A 20,046-nucleotide genomic window follows, 5' to 3' on the forward strand; every position below is an offset into this window, starting at 1 on the left:
AACTGTGGCAGAACTTTTCAGGACTGACAGGAATAATTTGCGGGGAAATGGTAACGGTGCGTGGTAGCAACCTTGCCAGATCCTTAGTTTTTAACCCTCTGGGGGCAGCATGTGCCTGCAGCACCTTTGTTTCCCGCCAGTGCCAGGAGCAGAGGCCAGCACCCAGGGACACCCGGTTGGCATGTAAGAGAGAACGTGCTGGCTGCCCACACAGAGCCTGGACATCTCCTGAGCTGCCGTCTCCTGCCCGCCTCTTCCTGCCCTGCCTGACTCTGTGGAACCTCCCCGGCTCCAGCTGCCCTGGCCTCCTCGATCCACACAGGTGGGGTGCAGGCCCGCTGAGTCCAACCTTCCCACCTTTCCCTTTCAAGTCCGCAACCCTGCTGCACCTTTCCCAGCTGCCTCTTCACCCTCTGACTCTCAGCGTTAAAGGAAAAGCTCTCCTGTTGAGTATAAATGGTCCATGTGGAAAAACAGTGTGTGTCAGAAAGAAGGACTCACAGGGCCTGGTAGCGCATGCCTGCAACCCCAGCACTTGGGAGGCTGAGGCAGAAGAATTGCTCTGAGTTTGAGGCCCGCCTGGGCGACAAAGTGAGTTCCAGGCCAGTCTGAACTGTATAGTGAGGCCCTGTCTCAAAAGACAAAAAAAAAAAAAAAAAAGAGAGAGAGAGAAAAAAGCGAGAAAGGAGGGCTCAAGTTTACCTGTGAATCTGAAGGTTGGTGTTGTCCAGTGTGACCAGCCCATTGGTGGCTGTCCTTCGGTAGCCTGCTGGGGGCCTCTCCAGCATATCGATAGGGTACCAGTATCGCACCAGCACGCCTTCACTCCGGAGGTAGGTTTCCACCTGCACCAGTTCATTCACCTACAAGAGGAAGCGGATGTGTCTGGTGCTTTTTCTGAGCACTGACCCTTTGCTCCAAGTTGATGTACACACATGTATGTATCAAGCAGCAGCATAAGTGCCTGCCTGGCAAGCGTGAGGTCGTGAGTTTGATCACGGGTACCAAAAAAAAAAAAAAAAAAGTACCTTCTGTATATATTAAGACCTGCCTTTTAAAAATATTATGCTCCAACTTATACCAAACTTGCTATTTCATGACTAAAATTAATGAACCAAGTGGGAATATAAAATTCATAGTACTTTTCTATTTTTGGTGGCCCTGGGAGTGTCAGGCATGTGCCTTACCACTAAGCTATACTCCCTGCCCAATAGCACACTACTGAAATATGTATTATGATACAGGTTTATACTATACAATTTTGTTAAGTACTTTCCTGAGAAAAGAACAATATAAGAAAACATTAAAAATAATAATTAGTTGGATGTGGCAGCGCATGCCTGTAATCACAGCACTTGGGGAGCTGAAGCAGGAGGACTGCTGTGAGTTCAAGGCCAGTCTGAACTGTGAAGCAAGATTTCATCTCAAAAACAAACAAACAAACTGAGAGCTGGGGACATGGCTCGGTGGCAGAGTGCTTACCATGCATGCGGCCCTGGATTCCATCCCTAGTACTGCCCTCCCCCAAGAATAATCATGTAACGTTTAATAATTTACCTCCTTCGTTGTTTTTTTTTGTAATGCTGAATATTGAGATGCTAGCCAAAGTCTGCAGTTCTGAGATATATCCCCAATTTCCTCTTTAACTAATTTATTTGTATATATGCTACATTTTATAATATATATTATATATAACATGTTATATGATTACATTCATCATGGGGAGCTGGCACACATACATAACATACATTAATTCTTTTTATATCCAAAATTCTCAATTATAAATTAACACACAGCAGAAAGACTAAGAGCAAGTTAATTTAAAAAATGTAATCAGCAGGGATTTAGCTCAGTGGCATAAGTGTCTGCCAGGCAAGAGTGAGGTTGTGATTTCAATCCCTGATACCAAAACAAAAACAAAAACAATCAAAATAGAAAAAATTTAAAATATGTATGTATATCCATATATATGTGTATTTGTTTATACACATACAAATATATAGACATATTAATTTATGCTACCTTCAAGCCAATTTTTATGCCTAAAAGTTTGAAAGCATCTGGTGAGTACTGATAGTGTTTCAGTTTTCTATATCAGATGGAAAATTTTAATTGCTATAATAAAGACCATTGATGTGATGATGAGTTAGCAATTTAAAACAATTTAAAGAGAATGGTGCAATACTTCAGTAATATCCATACCCCAGATAGATGGCAACCAAAGTATGTCATGATGGGTACTTCTCATCATGATCTGTGTATAATTTTACCAGTGTTTCTTGCATGGTAAATATCTCAAATCCAAGAGTATGCCTATAGCCTTAGAATCATGTAGGCACAGCACAGCTTTCTAAAGGAAGCCTCTCGGTAGGTAGGTTTTTTCTTTCTGGTACTGGGGATTGAACTCATTGCCAGACAGGTGCTGTGTTGTCGAGCTATATCCCCAGCCCTCTACTAGGTTGTCTGAGACAGGGCCTTGTTATGTAGTGCTGGCTGGCCTCAAACTCACAGAAATCTTCCTGCCTCAGTCTCCTGAGTGCTGGGATTACAAGCACCACTCTGCCTGGCTAGAAGCCTGCTTTCCTGCTCTTCCTGTACCCCTCCAAGTCCTTGGGAGCCCTAGGTGCACAAAGACGATAACTGCTCATGGTATTCAATATACACATTTGACAGAGGGGGAAGCCGGCTGAAGGAGTTAATGAAAAGGTGTGATCAAACACAGGGCTCTTTGATTTGTGCCTCTTTAACAATCCTGGCAATGGCAGGTCATCTACCCATCAAGGACACAGGAGAATTTCCCCTGGACCTTGGAGGGACAATGGAGGGCCAGCTGGACCTGGCTGATAGTGTGAGAGTCAGGGGATGATAATGTACCACCAATCCCCATCTGGACACATGAGAAACCTTACATAAACCATGTGACACAGTGGCGTTTTTTCCTTGATTTCTTCATCCCTATTCTGAAGAGAAACCCAGTGGAATCCCTTTTGTTCTCTGTTGCGGTGCTGGGGATTGACCTCGGACGTCGTGTGTGCTAGGCCCACCGAGCCGCACCCTCGGTCCACAAACGCTTTGTAAAGTGTTTGGAGTCTGGGCACGAAGGCCTCTGTGTGTGTAAAAGGGCGTGTTAATCCCACAGCTGTTCACTTACTGAATCGACATCTAAGACAACTCCGTGAAGCCCGAAGGTTTTCAGCATTCCTCGGATGGCAAATTTTGGCAAAGCAGTCCCGACAGTGCTGCTGGCTACATTGTTGCTGTCTGGAGAACGGGTCACTACCGTGAGACCTGAGGAGGCAGAGGAGAAACTGCTTCAGGGAGAATCACCATCTCCTGTCTTTGAAACAAGCAGCAGTTTTTGGTTTGTTTGGTTGGTTGGTTTTTGGAACTGTGTAGTCTATGCTGGCCTAGTGCCTTGGGTTTCCAAGTGCTGGGGTTACAGATATGCACCAGCACACTCTATTTGCAATATTAAAGTTCTAAAAAGGCTGGTAAGCCCTGACCATGAGGCTTGACATTTCAGAAGCTGGGACTGAGCGGAGAGGCCCATCTGGAGCCCTCAGCACAGGTCCCTCTTCCCTCCTTCACTCCCAGACCCGCCGTGGCCAGAAAGCAAGGGAACATGGGAGCGAGCGCCAGAGGCCGAATGTCAGCACCACCCGAGTGGTGTGTGCAGGCTTCATCTGGAGGCGCCCGGGAGAGGTCCAGTCATTCATGGTGGGAGCTCACGTACAGACAGGGCAGACCCCGTGGTTCCTGCCTAGGAAAATCCAACTGTTCTTTTCATCCAAAATGTCCTAAGTGTAGTAAGGAGGAAAGCAAAACCTTTTCGAACTTTGTCAATGGTGAACTTGTTTGCTTCGTCTTTGATGTCCTCAATGGTGGGAAGATAAAGGTCTCTGGGGATGCCGCCATTCTCCTCATAGAGAAACTCAACCGTCTGTCGGGCAATGTCTACCATGCCTGAAAACACAGCACACCAGGTAACTCTCCACAGGGTACACAGTCTTGAAATCACCCATGCTACTGACTTGTGTCTAGAATGAAATGACAGAGAATCTTTCATGCCCCATTTATGGGGGACACACCCTTGGGGGCAGTAATTCTGCAGTTTCTACCAGTTCTAAACACTAAATACATGACTTCTAGGACTCTCTCAGATCTCTCCCATGGAAACACTAACACAAGTGTGCAAATGCACAAGAGCATTCTTTGCAGCACTGTTGGTGAATAGCAACAGCAAAAAATGGAATTAACGACTTTACATAGTTGGTTAAAAATGGTGGTCATTTCATTTCAGTTAATTCAAAGAAACAATCTGCAGGATAACTAGGAAGAAAAAGTTGGGTAACATTATTTCTTACTTTATAGACTTATGTGCTGTGTGTGATTTTGACTATAATAAACACATGCTGCTTGCTTGAGAGAGAGAGAGCTAAGCAGTATCAACTTTTCCTAAGATTTTCTCTGTGCTTCCTCTCCAGAGGGAGAACATATTACTATGTTCAACAGCAAAAGCAGCCACAATTAAGCAATAAACCAAGCAAGTAAGTATCCAAAGACTTAAAAAAAAAACAAAGAAAAGAAGACAGACAGACAGACAGCATTGTGGGGAGTACAGTGAGGTGGGGCCCAATGTTTCGGTTTGCCTCTGCTGCCTTAGACCTCATAGTGCTTAGGAAGTTGTGGGCAAAGAACAGGGGTTGATAGTACCTGCTTTTAAACAGGCCGATCTCCATCACACTTATCTGCCGTTCTTTTATTCCCTGGCCTTGCTGTAATGAAAAGGTGTGGCAATTTTCTGAGCACAGTTTGAAAGGGGGTACAATCGCAGAAAGATGCTTATGTAAAGGAGCATCAGAGAGAATAAATACGAACTGTGGCCTAGTATTTGGAGATTACAGAATGATAATCTTTGCAGTGTAATAAGGAGAAACAGAACTTGCAGAGCCCAAGACTGGTTTTTTTAGCTTTCCTGGGAGGCCAATTTGCTCTTATAACAGTGGTCCTCTGGGCACTATAGGCCACCTCCCTGTCTTCCTTTCAGCCTTTGCCACTGCTCTAGGAAGGGGGGACCTCACCATCATCATCTGGACAGTCTGCAGCATAGTAACTGAATGCTTACTGTGTTCCAGGCACAGGTCTTAGGACCTTTATCTGTCATCAGCTCATTTACTTAAGCAAAAACCCAGCAATGGAAACAAAAGACATCAGACTCCAGGACAGGGAGAAAGTACCACTGTCAGGTTAGGCATGACATTTGAGAAGTGCCTCTCCTGGTTTACATCTACCCCGTTACCCCTTATCTCTCCACCACATGCAATGAGCTTCTCTCAAGAACAAAAAGCAGCAGACCTAGCTGTAAAGCCCCCTTGATCTGGTCCAGGCCTGATTTCCGCTCGGCCTCATTGCGGAACCGCCTTCGGATGGTGGGGAAAACCTTGGTTTCCCAGGCTTTCACAAGCAGGGCATAGTGGTCCTCCTGGAAGGAGAAAGAAACTGGTGAGCAGAGGAGCGTGTGGCGCAGGCAATGTGCCTTCCCTCCCCGTAGCTCTCCCCAAACACTGCCTCCTAAAGCTAGTAATGGAAGTCCAGGTGCGGAGCCCGTGGGGTGTGCTCCCCTCAAGGTGCAGAGAGGGTCATTTCCACAGGAGCAAGCTTTTCTTTGCCCTCAAAAGCCACAGAGGCACACTCATGGCATGCTGAAACTTGCTGTGGAGTTACTAACAGAGTCCTTCATTTCTCCCACACCCGGACCTCTGGTGTTGGGCTCGGAGCCCAGCAGACACGGGTCCTGATAGGCGGCTTATAAAGGTGGATGTGGCAGGGTGAGTGTTCACACTTGATGACACATTCAGAAGAGTAACAGGAATGGCTCTGCACACTCACATCACAGTACTCCTGAAGGCTTGTCCCTGTCACCAGGATTTAAACACATGCAGCCCAGCCCTAACCTAGCCCTCAGCGCTCTCGGGGGGCCTCCCTAGCCCTCCCCCTCAGCGCTCTTGCCTGGGGGATGTCATCATCATCGTCATCATCGCTTTCATCATCTGCAATGGGCGGTGGGTGAGGGTCTGGGCCAGAGGTGATGAAATTCTCATAGCTGAGCTCTACTTTGTAATGACAGGAGGTGTCGCTATCATATTCTGTAACAAAGCATTACAACAGTGAACTGGAAACGAGCAGGCTGGGAAAATCACGGACTTCTCATCCTAGGATAAACTGGTCTCCCAGACTTCTCATCCTAGGATAAACTGGTCTCCCAGAATGTCTAAGAAACTGGAGAGTCAAGAAACAATTAAACATCTATGAATCCTGACATTTTGTGTGTGTGTGTGTGTGTGTGAGAGAGAGAGAGAGACAGAGAGAGAGAGAGAGAGAGAGAAAGAGAGAAAGAGAGAGAGAGAAAGAGAGAGAGAGAGAGATAGATTGATTCACTCAACTGAGAACAAAATCTGGAAAGTTTTTTACTATTAGAAAAAAACCAAAGAGTTGCAAAAACAGTTTGCAGAGCAGTATCAAAAACAGCCTGAATTTGCCAAGCTTCGTTTTATTCAATTTGATTATGAAATTTCTTAAAGAATCAAAAAAGTTTTCAGTGCATGACTCAATACTCACCACCTAGATCCTACAGGTGGCATTTTATTATCCTATATTATACTAGCATGTCTCTATGGAGCCCAGGCTGGCCTTGTGGTGATCCTCCTGCCTCTGCCTCCTGAATGCTGGGAATACAGGTGTGTGCCACTGTGCCCAGCTCAGCTTAAAGCAATTTTAAAAAGTGAGTAAAACTGCAAAATTAAGAGATTTCACATAAACATTTGGGGGCTTTTGCTATCTGACACCATTCTGTTGGCACCAAATATTGCCAGAGAAGAATGTGTTTTCCTAGCTGCCACCTCCTGTACCCAGTTCTTTCACTTGGCCTGCAACCCACTGGCCCTTGAGCTTGCAGCCTCAGACTGCAGGCAAGTGGGTTTGTAGGATGCCCAGCACCCACATTCCCAGAGAGCAATGGAGCCCTAGGAAGAGGCAGCTTACGTTGCTGAGCGGTGGCCACAGCGGCAATCCGGCATGGTGGCCCATGAGTGCCCGGGTCAGAAGCAATACTGGTGCCAGCATCGTTGTCACTGTCAGATGCCATGGCAAAGGGCAGGGCCTCGAAGTTGGCACTGATCTCCTCTGCCAGGTCAGTGCACAGGTCGGCGGCATTGCGATGGGCCTGGCCCTCGGCATAGGCAAATGGGTGGGAACCAAAGTTGGCTCGAGTTTTGGTGTTCTGGAAAGGAGATCATATAGAGGACCTGAAAGGACTTCGGGCTATGTTTACTTATTTAACACCCCAGGGGAGACGTTACTAAGTCCAATCAGAAGGGATTCCGAGGTAGGGCCGCTGAGAGGAGCCTGGTACCTAGCGCGCTGTCCTTCCTCTTGCCCTTGGAGTGCAGGCTCAGGCTCTCGGCTGCTCGAACTGGGCCTGCTCCTTTCCCCCCTGAACTCCCATGAGCCGCTCCTCCACCTGAAACGCTCTTTCCTCCAACTGAACCTTGCTACCAGCAGACCTGGCTCACTTCACTTCTTCAGGGACACAGGGCCATGAACAGATTGGCTTGGGACCTGCTTCCATAGAGACTAACATTCCACTCAAGCATTTAAGGCTGTGATTACACATATAGATTATCTGACCAGTTCCTCCAGCTGATTACAATCCTGTGAAGACAGACACTCACTGTGTCTGTTTTGCTCACTGTTCTGTATCCAGAGCTTGACACAGTGTGCTTGACTTATAGTGGGTGCCTGATAAGTATTTGCTGAATGAATGAATGAATGAATGAATGAATGATTGGAACAGATTGAGAAATGCTGCTTAAATTATAATCATCTCTAATTCATTCAAAAAATAAAGAGGTAAAAATGGTATCAGAGGCATAGTTTAGCACCAGGTCTTACAGGATTACAAAGACTTGGGCTTTTAAATCCTGTAACATGGGAAACTATTGACTGGTTTGGAACAACATTCTAACTAATGACTTTTTTTTTTCTTTTGCAGTGCTAGACATCAACCCCAGGGCTTCACACATGCTAGACAAGTCCCCTACACCCTAACACTCTGTGTGTGTGTGTGTGTGTGTGTGTGTGTGTAAAACAGGGTGTCGCTCTGTAATTCAGGCTGGTCTTAAACTCACTGTGTAGCCCAGGCCTTGAACTCACAGCAACCCTCTTGCCTCAGCCTCCTGAGTGCTGGGATTACAGGCGTGTACTACCATGTCCCGTCCTAACACATGCTTTTAAGGATCACTGTGACTGCTGTGCAGAAAGTTGTGTGAAGGGCAAGAAAAAGGAAGAGCTGGGGACTAACGAGTGATAAGCTGCCCAAGCGACAACAGTGGGCAGGCCAGGTGGTCAGTGAAGAAATGGACTAACTGGTCAGGTTTTGTATGCAACCTGAAGGCAGAGCAAATTTGGTGACACATTGGGGGTCGAGGAACAAAAAAAGGAATAGTCAAGGAGGAAGGTTTTTGGCCTGAGCAGGTGGAAGGCAGGAACGGCCATCTGCGGAGAGGAAGAGGACCAGCAGCTCTGAGGTCAGGGCAGGGCTCTGTTCCCGCTTGGACATGTCCATGCCCACACGTTAAGGATGCATCTGTTGTGAGGCATTTCCTAGTCTGCAGGGTCTGAGGTCGGGGATCTGAGCATTCTAGGGTGGAAACATAAACTCGGGTTGGGCAGCGTGTAATCCAGAGCCTGAGGCTTTCCAGGTGGGAAGGCTGGGTGAAGTGTGTGAACTGGGAGTCTGTCCCAGAGTCCTCCAAGTCCTGGCACACTGAGCTGCTCAAGAGGGTCACTTTCATACCCCTGCTGCAGAATCATCTCCCTGGCATGCGAAAGAACAGCAGTGTGCCTTGAACTGCCCTGCAGGGATATGGCAAAGGGTCAGAGCAGTTACGCACCGTGCTCTGATGAAGCATCACCCCATCCGAGGCTGTGGGGTCAACACAAAGCAAGGAGCCCATTGGCCAAGGCCCGCTCTGCCCTCCTTCCTATCAGTGTGCAGCCCGCAGTCCCGATGGCAGCACGTGTGGGTGCTCCCGCTTTCCCTCTCAACAGCAGCGATGACTAAGCAGGCCCTCCTTTCCAGCAGTAACTTGCCTTCTTCTGAATGTGAACCACAGGCCACATCCCGCCAGAGACGTCTTCCAGGTATGGAGAGAGGCGCTGCCCACAGTAAGTGAAGTACACCCGGCCCTTGGCCGGCTGCCCTGGAGGAGGTGGGGTCCCCTCGGTTCTCTCCCAGCCGATTCCGGCCACATCGCCTGCGGCAGAGAAGAATGCAATGGGTGCCACACAGTTTGCCTCTGACACGTAAACTGCAACATGTGACAGTGGGAACCAGAGCACACGGGTCTCCTGAGCTGTCAGAATGAGGCTATGAGGGTGATGGCTGCATAAGGAGGGTGTGGCGTTAACTGTGGAACAGCCACGACAGGGGTTTAAAACACAAATCACCTGCTTTTGTTGCTACACTGATGTGACTTGAACCCTTTCAGACCCAAGTGTGCGATGAACAGAAATATGCAAGGTCAAAAAGCCTTGGCCGCACTCACCAGGAGAGAGAGTCACATCTAAGCGGACGCTCTTCCACTGCAGCAGACTGGAGCCGTTGTAGTGCACTGCCCGGCCATTGCTAGGGGGAAGCAGAGGGAGTCAAAGATGGGTGCTGTGGCCTGCACAGGAGCAGGGCAACAGTAGGTGGAGCTTCAGGAGCAGAGTACCATCAGCATCCTAAGAGTGGTTCTGTTTTGCAAAATGCAATTTAATTCCCGGTAATTTCCCCATGCGGGTGCAGAGGTCACTGTGATAGGACGTTAGTATTAAACACACCTGCCCTGGCATCTCCCAGGCCAGGGATAGCGAACCTTTTAGAGACTGAGGGCCAAACTGCATCCCTGAATCGGCTTATTTACTGCCAACTGCCAACACTGCAACTACACCTGAACACTGGGGTTTTAGTTTAGACAAATGATCCATACAGAAAAACATAGTAACACATATGCTGCAGCAGGCTGTGCTACCACTGGCTTCTTGTGCAGAACAAGCAGAAAGGACTGGCGCCACACATGCGCACTGTAAACACCCAATAGGGAAAAGGGCACCTTCTTTCCTCCAGGCTTATTTACATGGGGACCGGATTCACTTCTGGCATTCTGAGTACCTACAAACACTTTGTGGGAAGCTACTGCTTTCTGGAATGCTCTTCGTTTTGAAAATAAAGCAATAGTAGCCACTTACTTGTGGAAAAGGCAAGTGCCCACTGGATTGGTCCAAGCTCCATCTCGTTTCTCTGCTTCTGTAGCAAAGCCAAAGGAAACTATTGGTCCTGTGTCGTCATCAGTATCTCCATAGGAAACAATTTCAATTTCCCAGTAAAAAGAAGGGGCCTGAAGAGACACCGGTAGAGGGTGACAGTCAGAAAGGCTGGCTGGGTCACAACCATGGCCTTTCCTCCCACTGGCACTGTGCCACGCGCAGTCTCACCTGAACTGGCAGAGGTGAGGTGGCATAGATAAAAGTGCCCCGAGGCAGACCTCCTCCGGCGCTGGGGTCAGCCAGGAAGGTGACAGAGGTCAAGTGCGACGAGAACATGCAGGCTCGCACAGGAGGAAACACTCTCGAGGGGCTCCAAGTGATTTCCTTGGGCTACATGAGGGAAATTGCATTCAGCAGAACAGCCCACACAAGTCCCATTACCATCTCAAAGAAGGAAAGTAATTTGTATCTGATGATATGAAGATACTGGTATGTAAAAAAATACTTGCGATGCTAGGGGTTAAACTCAGGCTTCCCACATATGCTTTACTGTTGAGTGACATCCCCACCGCTGTATTCCTTCCTATGTTCAGATCTGTTCTCTAGACATAATCATTTGTAATCCTGTAACTGTTAATTTTTTTTCATCTTTTTGTTACAGTCTCCCTACGCAGTTTAGACTGTTTTTGAGCTCACTTTGTAACCCAGGCCATCTCAAATTTACAACAATCCTCCTTCCTTAGCCTCGAGTGCTGGGATTACAGGCAGGCAGCATCACACGTGGCTTGTAACTGCTGATTTTTAAAATCTACTACTTACCTCTGTATTCCTTCCCGTGCTTACTAGGTTATTTTTACCTTCCCCTTAGGTACTGTTTTTCCTCACGCACTCATGCACTTATCCTTGGAGTCCTACGTAGCTACAGAGCCATTTCCATTCAGTCTGTAATCAGAAGTCAATCTCCTATGACTCAAAGTACAGCTCAAGGCTGTGCAGGGTACAATGGTGTTTTCCCTTTTTAGGTTCATTACCTTATATTCATAATTTTTAATCAATCTAATCATTGAGACTTCAGGCTTTTCTATCAGACAAAGCATATCTTTTTTTTTTCTTTTTTTTGGTCTTTTTTTGAGACAGGGGCTCGCTATGCAGTTCAGGCTGGCCTTAGGCTCACTTTGTAGCCCAGGCTGGTTTTGAACTCTTGAGGATCCTCCTGGCTCAGCCTCCCAAGTGCTGGGATTACAGGCATATGGTCACCATGCCCAGCTCTAAAAAGTACTTTTAACTTTATTGTTTGAAAATAATTTCAAGACCACAGAAAAATTTCAAGAGTATCAGTCTGGTACACTTAGCTAGACATATCAAGTTGTTTTATATAATTCACAAAATATGCAATTCACCCATTTAAAATATGTAAACCAGAGTTTTTACTATATTCACCCATTTGCGAACCCACTACTGAGATCTAATTATAGGTCAGGTTTTCCCAGCTAAAACAAATCTGTACACATTAGGACTCAATGCTTGCCCCTTCTCCATCTCCTCACCCAGCCCTCAGCAATCACCAGTCTGTTTGCTTTATCTATGGTTTTGCCTATTTTAGAAATTTCATATAAATGGAACCATAAAGATGTGCGTGTTTTATGTTGCTGGCTTCTTTTACTCAGCTTAGTTTCAGGGTTTATGCATGTAATAGTAAGTGTCAAGCACCTTATTCCTTTATATGGCCGGATACGTCATACTTCTGGGTGGATATATCATAGCTTGTTTATTTGCTGACTATGTAAGCACTATCTGGGCTGTTTTCACTTTTGTCTATCGTGACTAATCCTGCTGCAAGCATTCAAAGCCGCGCCAACTTTTAATATTCTGCTACTTTTGTTTTTACTTATTCTCATTCTCTAAATATGCTTTCGGTAAGTGAACTATACAACTGAGATTTTTAAAAAGCTTTTTCTGTTGTTAACACAGAGAAGCTATTTATAAATTAATAAATTTTGCTCTTTGTTGTAATTTTTCAATATTTAGAATGCCGGCTCGGTCGGCTCTGACATTCGAAGGTGACAGCATGGCATCGCAGAGTGCATTCCCAAACAACAGCACACTCTCGGTCTCAACGTTAAGGCCTGGGGCAGTGGAGGCAGCTCGGAGGGCTCACCTGCCTTCGGTCAGCCTGCAGGGGTGGCGGCGGAGGCCGTGCACAGTCCCGGTAGAGCATCCTCAGTCGCTCACACTGCACCTCAACCACAGCAAGTCGCTCTCCTGCAGGGGGACACAGAGGGTCTGTGAAAACAACACCTGCAACCCCTAGAGGGTGCTGACTCGGTTGGGGTAGCACCCAACACAGGAAATGCACTCGTACGGATCATGCAAATGTTTACAGCAAACACCCAGCGACACCACTGTCTACTACACGTGACTCAGCAGCCTGGCAACGTGGGGAGTGCGTGGCTCTGGAGCTGGACTGCTTGGCCTCAGAACTGGCCCCATGGCTCAGTATTTACCACCTGACCTCCAACCGTGCTTATGGCCCTTGGATAAGATAAAACTATAAAACTAGTAAAAGAAAATATAGGTGTGGAGCTGGATATGGTGGCATATGCCTGTAATCCCAGCACTAAGGAGGCTGAGGTAGGATGAGGTCAGCAAGTACCTGACACAGAGCCAACATTCATGACAGGCATTGTTCTCCCCTTCTGACAAATGAAGGCTGTTCCTCTTCACATCTAAGCTGATCCTAAAGAACTCCTGTCTACTGACACCTCCTCAGAGCCGACAGTTACATACTGAAGTGTATGAGGACACAAGATAAGTACCCACACACACTAAGAAACATAATGCAAAGCACAAGTCCAGGCACATGACTCCATTCTACTGAAGACAGCATTGTAACTTAGATCTGGGGCGGGAGAAGAATTTCAATAAACAAAAAAAAAAAAAAAAAAAGGAAGGGAATTCTACATGGCTCAATACTATGAGAAAAGGTCTATAATAGTCAAGTGTAAAAGGCAGTTAGGAACACTTCACATGATACACAAAATAGAACAAATACCTAATTTTAAAAAGTCCCGGCCTGGGGATTTAGCTCAGTGGTTTAAGTACCTGCCTGGCATGTATGAGGTCATGAGTTCTATCCCTGCTCAAAAAAAACCCAAAAACTCCACAAGAAAATTTGTTAATTTTGGGCCTGGGGATTTAGCTCAGCAACATAAGCTTGCAAGCCTTGCAAGCGGCGCAGTCGTTTGATCCCCGGTATCAAAAAATTAAAAAATAAAAACAAAAATCCCACAGTTAAAACCATAAAACTGTTAAAAGAAAATATAGGTATAGAATGGATATGGTGGCATATGCCTTAATTCCACTACTAAGGAGGCTGAGGCCAGAAGATCACCATGAGTTCAAGACTGATTTGGGCAGTGTAGTGAGTTCAAAGTCAACCTGGACTACTACCATGGCAAGATCCTGCCTGGAAAGGGGAAAAAAACAAAACTGTGGGTGTCGGGTTAAGAGCATATAAAAAGACAGGCTTAAACACCATTACGATTAAAACACTAATGGCTTCTCAGACATGACTCCAAAAGCACAAGTAACAAAACTGGAAATTTTTGTTTATATTAACAGATATTAACATTAAAGTGGAAAAAAAAAAAAACCTGTAGAATAGAGGAAAAACACTGTAAATTACAGTTGACCCAGAACCAGTATGTCTAGAATATATAAAGAACTCTTAACAATAAGAAGACAAGAGGTACAAACTTAATTTGTTCCATGATTTTGGAAAAGACAGCCAATGTTCATCTTCACAGTAAATATGACCCTGGTCGTGTTGTTTCTGCAAAGGAGAGTTCAAAAACCAAAACAAAATTCTGCTAAACACTTCTGTTTGCAAACCAAATTATTTGTAAACAAAAGCATTCGTGAACTGAGTTACCATGGTAACCAAATTAAAAAATGGACAAGGGATTTAAACAGAGTATTTCTCAAGAAAATCTAAGGATATTCAATAGGTACTGAAGAGAAGCCCGGCATGATTAATGATTAGGAAAATGCGAAATAAAACCAAGGGTACCATTTCACACCTCTTAGGATGGCTAGGATAGAACAGACGGCCAATACGAGCGTTGGTAAGAGTGAGGAATAATAAGCGGAACCCTGGGCAGTGCTGGAGTGTAGACGGTATGGTCACTTTGGGCAACAGTCCTTCAAAAAAGCTGAACACAGAATTACCATATGAGCCAGCAGCTTTATTCCTAGGAATATGTAATAAACTCAAGAGAATTAAGAAACTCTATATAAAAATTTGTATGTGAATGTTTATGGCTGCATTAGTTATCATAGCCAAAGAATAAACACCCAAGTATCTATAAACTAACAGATAAATAAAATGTGGTCTATCCATTCAACAGCATGTTACTGAGTCATCAAAAAGAATGTAGTGGCATTCTTTGCACTATGGCATGAATGAATTTTAAAAACATTATGCTAATCTGAGTGTGGTGGTGCACACCTATAATCTTAGCACTTGGAAAGCTGAGGCAGGAGGATGGTTTTGAGTTTAAGGTCAGCCTGAACTACATGGCCACACTCTGTCTCAAAACAACAACAAAGCCAGACATGATGGTGCATGCCTACAATCCCAGGAATCGGGAGGCTGAGGCAGGAGGATCAAAACTAGCCTGGGCGACAAAGTGAGCGCAAGGCCAGCCTGAACTGCACAGTGAGATCCTGAAACAAAACGTAAAACCTAATGCTAAATTCAAGAAGCCTCACCCAAAAGGCCAAATGTTGCATGAGTCCATTTTTATAAAACACCCAGAATAAGCAAATTCACAGAGACAGAAAGGTGCTTCCAGAGGACAGGGGATGGCAGAAGCGGTATGACTGCCTGATACGCCCCTGGTTTTTGGGATAGGTGGGAGGTGAAGATATTCCAGAATTAGATAGTGGTGGTATCTGTAGAACTGTGAGTATACTAAAACCCACCAAGCTGTATACTTTAAAATAATAAACTGGTATTAAATTATTCCTCCATTAAAAAATAAAAGATAGGGGCTGGGGATTTAGCTCAGCGGCATAAGCGCCTGCCTTGCAGTGAGTTTGATCCCCGGAACCGATAAAAAAAAGGAAAAAGACAAAAAAATAAAATAAAATAAAATAAAATAAAATAAAATAAATAAAAGATATCTTAGCAAGACTATCCTGTATATAGTCCAGCAAAAGTAAAACATAGTTTATGTAAAATGCTGTCACTTCTACTGTCGTGACAGATACATCAAGCACAGCCCATGGTATAGATTAGAAAGGACTAGAAACAGGAGACACTAACAAAGTCAGAGGAGCCAGCAGCCAAACTGGGCCACGCGGTGTGGCCGGGCCCTTCATTCCTTTGTTTAGGCTTGGAGTGAAATCTGCTTCTCAGTGGCAAAATCAAAACTTCAGATCATACAATAAATAACCACCACAGTGTCCTTTCAGTTAGTAGTAACACTTTATAGCTCAATGCAGACACAACTCATACTAAGTAACAGATACAAGCAACTCTTGGGGAAGAGGCTGAAGGTCAGGCTTACTTGACAGTTGAAGAGTATCTGCTAAAATGTGGGCTTAATAGAGGAGCGTTTACAGTTCTGTACTTCAAATCTAAGATACCGGGGACTGATTCTTCCTGGCTGTAGTAACAAGTAACTGCCAGAAGCAGCAGTAAACTTTTTCCAGCACGCACCTGGCTTCCGGTCAGTAGCTACGCCTAGGGAAACCAGGCACTGACCATCCCACATGCTTTGGTCAGTCGCTCCCTTGAATCAGGCTTCAGGAAACTAACAGTGATGGCAATGTGAAAAGAAGTGCAAGGGAAAAAGTGAGGGAGAATAATTAGGAGTGTCTTAAAACATGATAAAACAGCGCTTGCCTTAAGGAGCTAGTGGGGAAGTGGGCAGGACAGGATCAATTCCACGGGCCTTTCCACGGGAGAAGCCCATGTGGCAAGAGAATGGGAATGGAGGGGGGAGGGGGAGGGGGAGACGGGGGAGGGCGGGGCGGGGGAGAAGGGGGGGCTCCCAACTGACTGAGTGCGGAGTGAAGCAGACAAATCGGGAGGAGAGCAGCTCGGGAATAACCAGGGCTCCTGTTTTAAATGTGTGTATTCACAAGGCTGGGGCATGGGGCGCTTTTTGAGAAACAGCTACCAGGTCTGATCTCGGGGGAGAGGATGCTGTGAAAACTCGGGGACAGGCAGGTAGGGGCCAGGTGAGGGCAAGACCTGGGGTACTGCTTCCGTCAGCAAGGTCTGAGGGTCAATGCGTAACGCTGCCCAGTCCATCCTGACTTAACAATTTCACTCTCTGGTGGAGCTTGGAAAGCTTTTAGTTTTTATTTATTTGCCTGGCATGTAGTTTAAACACACTTTTTAGGAATTGTTGGGAACTTTCGAAGATTGAGATCACATGGTTCAGGAAATGCGTACATCATCACACAGTTGGGAGACTCTGGTTTCTTCCCTTTTTTTGGTACCGGGAATTGAACTCAGGACCTCATGCTTACCAAGCAGGAGCTGTCTGGTTACTGTGGTAGTGTGAAATCAAGGTGAGAGCTTTCTTAGTTTCTGTGGGCCTTGTCCTCAGGTCTAAAAGCCCAGGGATGTTCCCTTTCCAAGGGGAATTAGGTGCTCCCCTCCTACATAGAGAAGTTCAGCGGCACAAGTGCCTGCTTGGCAAGTGCAAGGTCATGAGTTCAATCTCTGGTACCAAAAACAAAAATAATAATAAAATAAAATTCATGACATTTGCATATAAAAATAAACATTCTAATGCATTAAAAAAATAAAAACCCAGGGCTGGTGGTATAGCTCAGTGAGACAGTATCTGCCTAGCAAGTGCAAGGGCCTGAGTTTGATTCCTGGTACAAAAAAAAAAAAAAAATCCAGCCAGGCCAGGCAGCAGATGCCTGTAATCCCAGCACTCGTAGAGAAGCTGAAACATGAGGACTGCAAATTCAAGTCCAGCTAGGGATGTGGCTTACTTGAAGGACCTGCGTTCAAACCCTAGTACAACCAAAACCAAAAAACATAAACAATAAACAAATGTCCATGGGACGGTGCATACCTAGAGCGACTTGGGACACGGAGGCAGAAGGATCACTTGAGCCCAGCACGTAGGCCCAGCCTGGGCAGCACAGTGAGAGCTTGTCAATAAGTGATAATGTCCTTTCTCTTTTACCCATCCCGACTCCTTTTATGAAAAATGTTTTTCCTAAACCATAAAAATAACTCCTGTGCTGAAAAGTAACCTAGAGTGCAGGTTGTTTGATTTTTGTGGGTATGACTCTGGAAATAGCAAACTGATATTTACATTAAGCTTCGAAAGGTTTTTGTGGGTTTTGTTTTTGTTGGTTTTTTTTTTTGTTTGTTTGTTTGTTTTTTTGTCTTTTTGAGACAGGGTCTCACTAAGCAGTTCAGGCTGCCCTTTGGCTCACTTTGTAGCCCAGGCTGGTCTCGAATTTGCAAGGATCCTCCTGCCTCAGCCTCCTGAGTGCTGGGAGTACAGGCGTGAGCCACTATGCCCAGCTGAAAAGGTATTTTTAAATTTAATTAATTATTTGTTTTATTGAGACAGGGGCTGGCCGTGTAGTTCAGGCTGGCCTTGACCATGCAGTGACTTGTCTCAGCCTCTTGAGTGCGGGGTTAATTTTATTTTTGAGAGAGCATCTCACTAAGCTGCTAAATTGCCTGAGCAGTGCTCAAACTTTAAACCTCTTGCCTCAGGCTCCAGAGCTGCTGAAGTTACCAGTGTGTGCCTACCATGTGCAGCCCTTACAGCTACTTCTGAGAGCCTAATAAGTGAGTTAGTAAGGACTCTTTATTTATTTATTGAGACAGGGTTTCACTGTAGAGCTCAGGCTGACCTCGAATTCACTTATGTGGCCCAGGGTGGCCTTGAACTCATGGCTATCTACCTGCGTCAGCCTCCCGAGTGCTAGATTAGAGGCATTTGTCACCATGCCAGGCTATAAACTTGTCCTAGGCCACTATTTTAGAATATAGCTAGTGTGTATGGGCTAACAGTCATCTCTTCTGTGCTGTAATTAGTAAAGTATTTCCTATACATTCCTTTCTAACGCTTTGTTCTTTTCCTCTGGAAACATAGGTTGTGGGTATGATCAAAACCACACAGAATCACTATTCTAAGCTACTACCTGGGGTGTTACTCTGCCATTAAGTGGGGTAAATTTGATAGAAAAATGGATGTACTGTGAGACCATAATGTTAAGTGAAATAAATCAGACACACAAGTTTAGTATCTCTTGTATGAGAAATTCAAAGTATACATAATTTAAAGAGCAAAATTAGGATGGATAATAGCAATCAGAGAGATAGATCTTTCGCAATGGGAAAGGTATCTAGAGGTGGAGGAAGGTGGGGGAAGAGGAAGTAAAAAGAATTAAAATGTGTCGTGTACACATGGCAACTCCCCATGATGAATGTCATCACTGTGTAACACAAACACGTACTAACAAAAAATATGCAGTACTACAAACCCTACTTTGTACATTAAACAACAATGTTAATTTCCCAAGTTAAGACCTCTTTATTCTCTAAAATATATAAAAGCGGAGACCTAGAAACCTAGAAAGGGAGCTACAGAAAAGCAAGTAATTAGCCCAGCAAACTCTATGCTTGCTAGAATCTGGTGAAATCTGTCTCACAGTGCAATCTAACCCAAGAGTATTACAAAGCAGAGGCAGCGAAAAGTGTGGCCTGGTTCACCCTAGGGGCAGCAGCCTCTGCTCCTCGGCTCCCCCTCCCCTCTCAGCTCCTGAGTCAGCAGCGTTACTGGCTCTCCCAGCCAGGGCCAGGCGCACCGTCCCCATCAGAGGCAGACTTGAGGAGTGCATCAGAAAAGGAGCAAAGGTGAACCGAGAAACCAACAACAAAGCAACAGAAGTCACCTAATGTGAAAGAACAAAACAAGTGAAACAGAAACGCTATTAGAATGTCCTGAACAATAGTAAATAATATAGATAAGCAAAACAGGGCCCGGTGTGGTGCTGCACATCTGTAATCCCAGCACTTGGGAGGCTGAGGCAGGAGGTCTGATGGGAGTTTAAGGCCAGGCTAAGCTACATAGTGAGACCCTGTCTCAAAAAGAAAAAAGGAAAAAAGAAAAAGAAGAAAGAAGAAAAGAAAAAGGAAAAAAAGGAAGAAAGAAAAATAATCCCCAAAAGATAAAAGTAACACTACTGAAGATCAAGGGAGTTAAAGACGCCGCTTTATCCTCCAGAGTGGGTGGGAGTGGTTACCTACGACATTCAAGGAATGGCAATCAAATCATGACCCATTTCTATTCTTGGGGACAAAAGGCTAATTCCACATAAAACACCCAGGTCAACCATCAATTCACAGGAAATATGAGGTTGAAAGAGCTTGGTAAGTGACCCCAGAGGCATGCATACAAGTAGCAAAATCCAGACTGGCAGAAACTCTTCAACCAATAAGTTGTATGGAAAAAAAGAGATACAGGGGAAAGCTAGACTTCAAAAGAAAGTTGTAAGACTCGGTAACAAATTATAATGTGTAGCATTCTGGGATCCTTATTTAAATAAATGTTAAGACAATTATGACCTTGCAAAAACCTAGAAAATGTAGTACTACAGAACTGTTGTTAATACTGTAGCCGGGATAACAGTAAACTTCTGGCAACTCTCCTTCCTCAGCTTCCTGAGTTCTGAGGTTCCAGGTGCACA

General features: G+C 45.3%; 1 protein-coding gene across 5 annotated transcripts in view; it reads right to left on the reverse strand.

Annotated features, from left to right (window-relative positions):
* Positions 1-20,046, reverse strand: part of Hectd4 (HECT domain E3 ubiquitin protein ligase 4) — a 172,084-nt gene that overhangs the window by 28,101 nt on the left and 123,937 nt on the right. For all 5 annotated transcript variants that reach the window (XM_063225671.1, XM_063225668.1, XM_063225670.1 and 2 more), the window contains exons 45-55: positions 12,467-12,570; positions 10,537-10,698; positions 10,291-10,439; positions 9,606-9,685; positions 9,151-9,314; positions 7,042-7,279; positions 6,010-6,146; positions 5,356-5,482; positions 3,826-3,963; positions 3,152-3,288; positions 703-863 (exon numbers count right to left, since the gene is read on the reverse strand). In XM_063225671.1, the coding sequence (XP_063081741.1) occupies positions 703-863; positions 3,152-3,288; positions 3,826-3,963; positions 5,356-5,482; positions 6,010-6,146; positions 7,042-7,279; positions 9,151-9,314; positions 9,606-9,685; positions 10,291-10,439; positions 10,537-10,698; positions 12,467-12,570 (1,597 nt within the window). The remainder of the gene's footprint in view (positions 1-702; positions 864-3,151; positions 3,289-3,825; positions 3,964-5,355; positions 5,483-6,009; positions 6,147-7,041; positions 7,280-9,150; positions 9,315-9,605; positions 9,686-10,290; positions 10,440-10,536; positions 10,699-12,466; positions 12,571-20,046) is intronic.

Source organism: Cavia porcellus, unplaced genomic scaffold (assembly GCF_034190915.1).
Source record: "Cavia porcellus strain 051 isolate PalLab524CR breed Dunkin Hartley unplaced genomic scaffold, mCavPor4.1 scaffold_16, whole genome shotgun sequence".
In the NCBI taxonomy this organism is placed as follows: Eukaryota; Metazoa; Chordata; class Mammalia; order Rodentia; family Caviidae; genus Cavia; species Cavia porcellus.